The sequence below is a fragment of the Oncorhynchus nerka genome, linkage group LG9a (genome assembly GCF_034236695.1).
Source record: "Oncorhynchus nerka isolate Pitt River linkage group LG9a, Oner_Uvic_2.0, whole genome shotgun sequence".
NCBI classification, from domain to species: Eukaryota; Metazoa; Chordata; class Actinopteri; order Salmoniformes; family Salmonidae; genus Oncorhynchus; species Oncorhynchus nerka.
In genome coordinates this window covers 30,758,961-30,769,277 of record NC_088404.1, presented here as the reverse complement: position 1 = coordinate 30,769,277, position 10,317 = coordinate 30,758,961, and the positions used below count along the sequence as shown (strand labels likewise).

At 44.8% G+C, this 10,317-nt stretch overlaps 1 protein-coding gene and 1 long non-coding RNA gene across 3 annotated transcripts in view; one reads left to right on the top strand and one right to left on the bottom strand.

Annotated features, from left to right (window-relative positions):
- Window positions 1-315: 315 nt before the first annotated feature.
- On the top strand, window positions 316-1,486 carry LOC115134731 (uncharacterized). 2 transcript variants are annotated; one of them, XR_003864367.2, is made up of 2 exons: window positions 316-1,062; window positions 1,292-1,486. It is a non-coding gene; the product is annotated as an uncharacterized LOC115134731 (long non-coding RNA). The 2 variants fall into 2 exon arrangements; XR_003864366.2 differs by having other exon boundaries at window positions 316-1,190.
- A 1,712-nt stretch (window positions 1,487-3,198) lies between these two features.
- LOC115134173 (serine/threonine-protein kinase WNK1-like) overlaps window positions 3,199-10,317 on the bottom strand; it is a 60,939-nt gene continuing 53,820 nt past the window's right edge. Inside the window, 9 exon segments of the mRNA XM_029667880.2 lie at window positions 3,199-6,818; window positions 6,996-7,204; window positions 7,378-7,473; window positions 7,643-7,830; window positions 8,308-8,942; window positions 9,146-9,220; window positions 9,374-9,477; window positions 9,480-9,924; window positions 9,927-10,317. The exon segment at window positions 9,927-10,317 is cut by the window's right edge and continues 100 nt beyond it. Of these exon segments, the coding sequence (XP_029523740.2) occupies window positions 6,465-6,818; window positions 6,996-7,204; window positions 7,378-7,473; window positions 7,643-7,830; window positions 8,308-8,942; window positions 9,146-9,220; window positions 9,374-9,477; window positions 9,480-9,924; window positions 9,927-10,317 (2,497 nt within the window). The 3' untranslated portion in view covers window positions 3,199-6,464.

Below are 10,317 nucleotides of genomic sequence, written 5' to 3'. Positions count from 1 at the left end.
CTCAGGCCAAAGAAGCACTGCAAGATTATATTTTTGAAATAAAGAGGCACTACACTATTTTCTTCATGACATAGCTTTTGTGGGGCACTGGGCTACAAGGCTACATCTTTTGGACAGATGTAGCCTAGATGTGATGAGGAAATTAACATTTTGAATATTACCACTATCTCCCCATAAACGCTTGTCTAATGGAGTTTAGAAACATGTTGCTCTATATCCAGCATTGACCCCAATATCACCCAGTTTCAACACAGTGGGGGTGGGGTCTATGCTCTCTGCCATCTGTCACATCATCATGACACGAACATCATGACATGTTCGTGGCGAGCGTCAGTGCAGTCAATCAGGGCACGTCCTGGCACAATTGAGGTAGAGAAACGGTGATTGCAAATATTTTTTCGAGGATATTATTTGTTTTTCACATATACGGCTATGGTATGTGATTGACGAAATGACATCTGGATTTATGATGCTGATTCATTTAGTTCATCACTGCGCAATAAATGCGCAAATCTAATATTCTTGAAAATAGAAACCCACTGAACCCGCATACGACCAATGAACAAAGCGAAGGGCGTGACCAGGGTAAATTTCGAGGAGATACGTCACTCAAACTACGAACCAGGGGTAAGCAGGAAATGCAAATAATATTTGTAGCTAGAATTCACTCGTTAGCTAAAGTCAAAGGTAATTTACGGAACATTTATGAACTTTTCAACGTTTGTGTCGAGTAGTAAAGCTTCACCTCATAGCCAGCTCGTTTTCCATCGGCAAATTAATGCCAAAACATCTGCTAGCCAGTACACTATAGTTACTGTTAGCTAGCTAAACTAGATTAATTTATTTGTCACAGATGTAATCGCAAGGTACGAGTACAGTGCAATTCTAACGATCCATGCTACAAAAGTGCAGGTCAAAAAAGAGAAGGGAATGAGATAATAGAATTTAGGGTAGGGAATGACCATAAGGGGAGCACGACCCACGAACCCGAGAGCTTGGGTGGCACCAAACCCAGTTCAGCCCCCCAAATCACAACCAGCACCAGGACATCAGACAGGGCAGGTGAGACTGGACTGGGTAATGAATGAAAGTGTTAACCCTGCTCCTGGAAAACTACTGGGTGTGCAGGCTTCTGTTCCTGACCAGCGCTAACAGATCTGATTCATTAACACCTCGATTACCTGAATCAGGTATTCTAGCAATGTAAAGGCTTCCATTTAATGAATTTGAGGAACATTGTTAATGGTACACTATTTTCTAGATTGTTATTAATTCCATTCTCCTGTCACAGGTGAGCCCTTCAGTCCATACAGACAAGGACAGTTCATGAAGAAACACAAGGTCTACACATGAGAAAGAGCTGTTTCACTGTCACCTAAAATCCATTTGAACAACAAATCATTTTAATTTTGGTATTTTAATTCATATGTTGAGTATATAGGAATCTCTTGTTGCTGCTAAATGCAAATAAATATTTACATGTGTATTTACTAGTAACCCTCTGTTCTGATTTTACATGTTTTGATCACATATCTGAATTCTAGGAACATTACATTCCTTCTCAATGTTACATACAGGTCCAGTACCCTGGCCACACACCAACCTCATTGGCAGAAATAAGTGACGGTCTGTGCTGTTTAAGATAAGGGAAGATTATATATTTTTTTTAATGAGCATGGCTGTATTTCTATTACAGCATATTGGATGACTCAGTCATATTCCATTCAACCAGTTCAATGTAACAGCAATAGGGTTAGGCTACTACATGATACTCAAATTTTCCCAATACCCATGAGGTTGCTACAACCTAGCCTATGAATGAAAGTTTACAACGTAGGTGCACACAGGTCGAGATACATTTTTGAGCTGACACATGGACACATTCAATATAACCTTGCACACTCTTGCCTGCGTCTATCTGATATAGTGTAATCATTAGTCCAACAGTTGCAAATGAGTTTCTATTGGACAAATGCAGGTATGTTTATCCCATTTTTGTTCCCATTTAAGAAAAGTTTTTCAACAGAATGAATATACCGCTATGTGTAAACACAGTCCACTTTCATAGCAGCCACATTGCGTTTATGCGCTGTCCCTTCGCTTGTGGACTTCAATGCATAACACATCGGCTGTATGTGAAAAAAATCTTTACATGCCAAACCATATAACCGCTACACACAGCCCACATCTTTGTCACCATATTAGCTAAAGTAACGTCATAGTCAACATGGCTAATAGAACGCATTAATAAACCCGCTACAATCATGTAACGTTAGAGTACAGTCAATAAGCAGTTTAGCGTTTACACCAGTGGGCCTCGGTGGCAATAAATAAGTAAAACCAAAATCTTACCTAAGCTAGCTAAATTAGTATCCGTCTGTTTGAGCAGGGTGTTTGTGTAGGCTAAACTAGCTAGGTAGCCTAGTGGGGCGGCAGGTAGCCTAGTGGTTAGAGAGTTGGACTAGTAAGGTTGCAAGTTCAAACCCCTGAGCTGACAAGGTACAAATCTGTTGTTCTGCCCCTGAACAGGCAGTTAACCCACTGTTCCTAGGCAGTCATTGAAAATAAGAATTTGTTCTTAACTGACTTGCCTGGTTAAATAAAGGTAAAATAAATAAAAATTCTAGTTAAAAGAAACTGAAATAAAAAACATCTCAATTTCTCCTCTTTTGGAAGATATTTTGTTCAAAACTGTTCAACTATTGTCTCTCTTTGTCAACTACTTCCCACATTTTATGCAGTGCTAGCTAGCTGTAGCAGTATTCATTCTCTGATCCTTTGATTAGGTGGACATGTCAGTTAATGCTGCAAGAGCTCTGATCGGTTGGAGGACATCCTCTAAGTTGTCATAATTACTGCATAAGTCTATGGAAGTGGGTGAGAATCATGAGCCTCCTAGGTTTTGTATTGAAGTCTGAAGTCAATGTACCCAGAAGGAGCTAGCTGTTCTCCAGCTACATCATGGTGCTACCCTACAAAGTGCTGTTGAGGCTACTGTAGGCCATTACAAAATGGTGTTTTAATCAAATATTTGGGGACATGTGATTATATTTAGTATAGTCTTATCCAAGGATAACTTTTTAAATATAAAAAATAAAATCAGAGGATGGTCTTCCCCTTCCTCCTCTGAGGAGCCTTCAATGGCAGAAATAAGCATACACTAGGTCTACTTGGTGCATGTATAAGACGACACACTCATAATGATCAGTTCTATTTTTATTTATCTTTTTTACATTTTGTACAATGTGAAAAAACATACACAAAACCATAGAGTAGACTGGTCACAAGAGCCAGAGAGGACAGGAATCCAAGGGTACAACATTAAATAACTTAGTGATATGTCATTTTGTCAGGATAATCTTTTAACCACTTGAGGATAAATAACAGATTTACTGTTAATAGGATGATTAGTAGCTTATGTGTGGGCATGTGCTGTACAGTGGGTTGTGTTGTAAGTAAGCCCAAGGTCTAAAACCAGTTAGCATGCAGAATTCAGGAAACACATATGGATACATTGACAACTAAAAGATGTGCCTGTGACAGCAGTGAATGGCAATTAAAGATCGGCACTTTGTGTGGACTCACTTACAGCAAGGCAAAGATTAACAAAAAAAAAGCAGGATCTCAGTTTTCCAAATATCAAAAACACTGTTTTTCTAAAAGTCAGTAACAACCATCCTCAGCATGCAAACAACTCCATTCCCCCTCGGTTCCTATAGAACTTCAAACATAGCATATTCTGCAATGCAGTAACTTAATATTCTCTAGAGAAATGAATGTAGTTATTCAATCCAGGACTGGGTAGGTGAGAAGGGCACTGTAGTGAGGGGAATGGTACCATTCATGCGAGGTGACAAAGAAGCAAGAGAATGGTACCAATGAGGGAAAAAAACAAGACAACGGTTTAGTTCTCCTTTTCTTAAAATAAGTGATGCTATGCAATACTGTACTGATTACATTCATTCAGAAAACCTACTAACAGACTAATCTTACCCAAATCTACCTTTGACAACCAATATAAGATACGCAGCTTACACACAAACACCATTGGTGACGACAGAAAATAACTTGTCTTCATACAATCCAATTTGTAAGTCGCTCTGGATAAGAGCGTCTGCTAAATGACTTAAATGTAAATGTACCCTGTGTGCTCTGCATTCAATTAGACAGTCTTGTGTTGGTATACGACTGTCACCTGCCTCTTCTGACACTGACTTGTTAAGGTATGTAAAACTTCCTCTTAACCTCCACATTAGACATTTACCGATGTCTGAGGACGTTTCTGATGGATGTCAATGGTTGGTAATAAAAACAGGTCTTTCAGTCACTGGACTTTAAGCCATCAGAACCGCAGGGCTAGGTGTTTACGGTGGAATTTCTCTCAGTAGTGAAAATGCAAGGCACTAAAGAGTTCTGCAAGTTTTTACTGTTACTGTGTGGGGGTGGGTTACAGCAAGACATAGAGTACTCTATGATGAGCATTATGTGCAAACCCATATACGCACATATACATGTATGTGTGTATACATACGTGTGTCTATACATATATGTGTATATGTATGTGTATATATATATATATATATATACACACATACATATACACGTATATGTGTATATATACACATATGTGTGTATATATATATATACACACATACATATACACATGTGTATATACACATATATATATATATATATATATATATATACACACACACGTGTGTATATATGTATACATACATATATATATATACATACATATATACACATATATACATATATATACATACACATACATACATATATACACATATATACATACACATATGCACAGTAAAACAAGATAAAATTACAGGGTGGTGTATGATAAGAGCAGAAGAAGCACATAACTACTCCCCTGTGTGACAGATTATAATACTAATAATAACCCTGCAATTGCACTTTTATATTCCTTTAACTACATGTTGTTTAACAACCTTTAATAATTACTGTGAAACATCAAAATCTGATCGCTGAACAGGTCGATAAAGAACATCTTTTGTATTTTTATTTAAAATATACACATAAAACAAGCCACAGAAACCCCAGACAATTTGTCATGATTCTGAAAGATGACAACTGGAAATAAGGTTAAAGACATTTTTGTTGACATTGCTTAGAGATCTGTGTGTGAACACCATGCACCGTTCACTCGCAAGATAACCCTATGCCTCAAGAATGTAATGCCTTTCTAACAGAACTGTACCAAGGACCATAGCCTTGCTTACCAGAGTCTGACTACAGTACACCAGGTGGTGAGGTGTGAGACAACTGACTGACACAGTAGCTAAGGTCGAAAACCAAATGATCACAGTAGCTGAAGCCAACAACTCAAACCACTGAGCCTAACCAGTCGCTAAGGCGTAAACCTAAAACACTCATGGATACAGTCACTTCAGGGTAAATCCAAAGCCTGGACAAGACAGGTGAAGTAGGTATTAATAAACTATCTACAGACAGGTCTGTTACTTAGCTCACACTCACATTAGGTGATGGTCTCATAAGAAACTAACACACCCAGTCAAGCAGAACATCACATCAGACCAGCTCAGAGGGACAGATAATCAAATATAACCATAACTTAGGACAAGAAATATCTCTATATACAAAGACAATGTGTATGTGTTTGGGGGTTTAAGGCCACTCTTACACAGGGGGCTCACTCCTTTCCTCACATTGCTATTACTGCATCTTACTGTATGGTGATCAAATGAGTAACACTAGCCAAACACTATCCACTATAACCCTACCTAACCAACTTCCATTCACTATCTTTCTCTCATTCCACCTCCTTGCTTCTCTACATATCTCACTCTCCTTTCATTATACAAACTTGTTACCCACAATTAATCAGTTTCTCATACCATTCAACGCCTCAATCTCAGCCAATGACAGTAGTGCTAGGAGGCGCATGTGTATGTGTTTGTGGGGGTTCTCTCCATCTGCTAACTCTGTCCTAGGTAAGCTTAAGGCCAGTTACAGTCAAGAAGTGATTAAGACTTCCCCCACCCTACCCTCCTGTTTAAGGGAATGATGAGATCACAATGGTGCTTTCAACAGATGTCTTTGGCCATTGCCAGATGTGCCCTTGGGTCCATAGCTTTCATTGGACAAACCCAAATGTCAATCACAGCCTGCTTCCACAGCCATTGGCAGAAAAGACTGGGCCCTGGTAAGGGTGAAGGTGTGATTGTGTGCTGTGGGTATGTATTGCACTCTCCCTCCAACTGACAGACATCGCTCTCTGTCTGACAGGACTGAACCACAGCCTCCTCTCCTCCATTTTCACTTCATCCTCTTTATTTCACCTCACCAATTAGTGAAATAGAACGTCAGATAGTAGTTGTCCTCCTATGGCTCTCTTCCTCCCTGCCCTCAGTTCCTATCAGCCCAGCCTTACTAACCCAGGTCCAGGGCTGCAGACTGGGCTATGTGGGCCTCAGGTTGGGACCTCCAGGATTGCTAACAGGTTTCTGGGTGGCTCCCATGTGGAAGGCCTGCTGAAGGGGGGCTGAGGCCACGGAAGGGGCCTGGTACTGGGCCAGGAGACCCACCTGACAGGGTCCTGCCCACTGGGGGGTGCTGTAGGGGGCTGTGCCATAGCCAAATCCCTGGGGGGGGGGGCCTAGAGAGCCCTGACGCTGGCAGAGTGGGTTGGAGGGGTTAGTGGTAATGGGGAGGTGGGCACCTGCCAGGGTGGTAGACGGGAGGGTAGGGCACAGGTGGCCAGGGGCAGAAAACTTTCGGCTCATGTTTGCTTGTGGAGGGATATGTAGAGGGATCTGTAGTTAGGGAGGGGCCATAAGAGGGAAGGGGAAGTTGCAGCTCAGTTTAGTTACATTAGCACATAACACGTTCAAAACTACAATTGAGAAAAAAGGGCAAAAATTATGTAAAATAGAGCCAAAAAACGATTTATTGAGATACACTTTTCTTTAGAATGAGAAGTGTGGTCTTACGTCATGTCCGGGTCCCTGGGCTGTTCCCTTGGGTCCTTTCTTGCCCTGGGAGAGGCTGATGGCGTCTCGGGCCCAGTTGTCAACAAGCTGGTGCAGGTCGTCTGTGAACGTGCCCTTTCGGTTCTGTGTTAGGGCCGGCGCTGTGTTAGGGCCTGATGGCTGAGACTGGCTGGTGTTCACTCCACTGTCTGAACTGGTCCCACTCACTCCTGGAAGGAACACAGGGACGAGTTCAACCTGGGAAGCCAACTAATTTCTCAATCAAATTTGGCTTCTCTTCTGGAGAGTTATCTCTTGGTTTGAGGAATATTGCTTAGGTTTTCCTTTTTAAAACATGTAGTGATGGAGCATAGACAAAAGGAAAACAGCTCTGTGTGCTTACCCATGGTGGAGGTCTGGCTGTCTGAGAGCGCTGCAGTGGGGGGAGACGTCTGCTTAGGTGGGGACGCTGGGGGGATCTGGCCTGTGACTGGGGCTCCTAAACACACACACCAACCAAGTTGAGAGGAGAGAAACGGATCACATTACATTTACACATCCTAATCTAGCAGCCTCTACCCTTTAATATCAACAAATTAGTTGTTGCTTTCAGTCGTGTAAATTTCCATTCAGCAGTGCACAGACAGACCAATCATAACTCTGGTTACCCGAGTGCTGGGGGCTGGCCTGGGCGCTGCTGCGGGCTGATTTGCTGGCCTTGGTCTTGGGTCTACGTCTGCCCCCAGCCATAGCGGGGGAGAGGACAGCTGAAGGAGGAGGTTTACCCAGCCTGGCGAACAGAGCATCTATTTCCTCCTTCTGCCGTGAGTGGAGGGTCTGGATCTCTATCATATGCCTGTGGAGGGGAGGAGAGGGCAGGGTTGTAACTAGTGCTGGCACAATTACTGTGTAACTGAAGGTTATGGATGAAGAGCGTCATAAAAATGACTCATAACCGTTTATTTTTTGTTGTTGCAAGGAACAGCTGACTTAAGACGGGCATTCATGCAGTTGAGTCAGTGGACTCTTAACAATGTGATTAAACTTTGTTGCTCCTTGCTGAAACAAGCAAGTTGTTGGAGCAAACAACTGCATATTTATTTGCTATTCTAACAGTTATTACAGAGGCCTCGGTCATTTGGCTGGCCAATTATCGTCATCCAAAACTCCATGACCATCACATCGCTAATTATAACATAAAATCCAGTACAACAGTCACCCCTCTCATTTTATCCTTTACTTATGCAAGTGATCCCATTGAGATAAACAAATAAGATAAATATAGCCCAAAACAGCAAACAGGTTAAATATTGGAGGAGTGAAGGTAACATACTTCTCTCGGAGGCAGCTGACTTCGCTCTGGAAGGCCTCGTCCTCAGGCCCTGAGTCGTCCTCGTTGTCGCTGGTCATGTAATGGTTAAATGAACCACTGTTCACGCCAGGGGCAGAGCTACGGAGGTCAGAGATCGAAGAGGAAGGGTCGTTCTGATGGGAGGGGCTAGACCCCGGAGGTGCCGTGGGATTGACTGCGGCTGGCATCACTGAGAAACGGCCCACCTTCGAGACAGAATTAGGGCTGGGGCCAATGCTGGCACTAGTAGACACCTGGAAGCGTCCGATGGTAGTGGGCTGTGTTGGGACAGAAGAGAGCGCATCTACAGAGTCTCCTCTACGGACCCCTTTGGAAAGGAGGGAGGAGCGGTGGAGGGTGTTTTCAGGGCTGGAGAGGGAGGAAGAGGAGGAAGAAGAAGAGGAGGATGAGGAGGATGGGGTGAGAGAGGAAGAGGAAGCGATGTTGGAGGGGTCAGGAGTGCTGCCGGTGCTAGCGTCTGCTGCAACGGAGACTTGGAAGCGTCCCAGTTCAACAACCCTTGTGGAGGGCACGGCTGCCTCACTGCTCCCTGGGATGGTCTCTGGGCTCAGAGCTCTCCTTAGCTGGCCGTCCAGACTACCCACAGGCTGCTGGGACTAGACACACAAACAAGACATGTCAGTAACAAACAAACCAACTCAACTCACTCAGAAAGTACCACTCAAAATAACTCACCACTACTACCACAACTCATACCTAACAACAACAGTAAATAATCACCTATTCCACACACCTACAAAACTCACAACTTCACACAATTTACAACTTCTCAAAGGAACAAGTTGTGAAAAGAACTAACCTGGTTTGGTCCTGGGAATGGAGGCAGTTGCTCGGAGGTAGGGGTGCCTGCCTGCTCAGAGCCAACAGGATACACCTGACACAGACACACAGGAAGATTTCATTATCATCGAGGTGGGAGAAAATCATACCCAAGTTACAACTGAGGAAAGAGTAGAGGGGGAAAAGCGTTTAGTACAAATACTGTATTTTCTCAGTCACTAGACAAAGACAGTTCCCTCCATTGTACCTGTGCACTGGTGGCTTGACCCGGCTTGGCTGGAGGTGTCTGTGCATGTCCCCCTGGTGTGAGGCCCTGTCCTGGGGTCGTGGTGGGGCCCTGGGCTCCCTGTCCCCGGTGGTGAGAGACAGGTTGGAGGGGGGCACCGGGGCCGCCCCGGGGGGAGGGGAGATGGTCCCTGTGGAGGGGGAGGTGGTCTCAGTGTTGCCAGTGTCCACAGAGGATGTGTCCTTAAAGAGGGAGCGCAGTTTCTTATCCAGGGCATGTATGTCATCTATACCAGGGACCTTGGACTGGGACTCTACCCCATCTGGGTCCCCTGGCTGGGACGGTTGGGAGGGCAGGGTAGAGGGTGGAAGTTGGGTGGGTGCCATTGCAGACTGTGCCACAGGGACAGAGGCAGGGATAGGCTGGGACTGGGAGGAGGTGGGCTGAGTGACAGGTATGGACTCAGGGATAGGCTGAGAGGATGGAATAGGAACAAGGTCAGCTGCAGGGTGCTGCTCTGAGCTGGTCACAGTCCCAGAGTTACTGGGTGGAGCTCCAGAGACAGGGGGAAAGGGGCAGAGCTGCTTCCCAGCTGGGGGGTTGCAGCTGGGGGGACAGGGGCCGAGGTGGCCTGGGGAGCAGCTGGAGGAGGGGATGTGATTTGGGCAGGGGTAGGCTGAGAGGGGGCAGCTTGGTAGTCAGGCTGGGGGTGTGGGGTGGGATCAGTGGTAGCAGATGCAGGGGCTGGAACTGGGGTTGGAGACACCCTCCCGGTTGCAACTTGGCATGTGGAGGGGGGAAGAGTGGAGGACCCAGAGGGGATGACTGAGACAGGAGGCAGGGTGGAGAAGCTAGTGTTGGTGGGGACTGTAGCCTCTGGGGGAGCCAAGGTTTGGTGAGGGTGGGAGAGAGGGGAGGCTGGGCGCAGGGAGGAGGGGACTATGCTGGTGTCTGGCTCGGCTGGG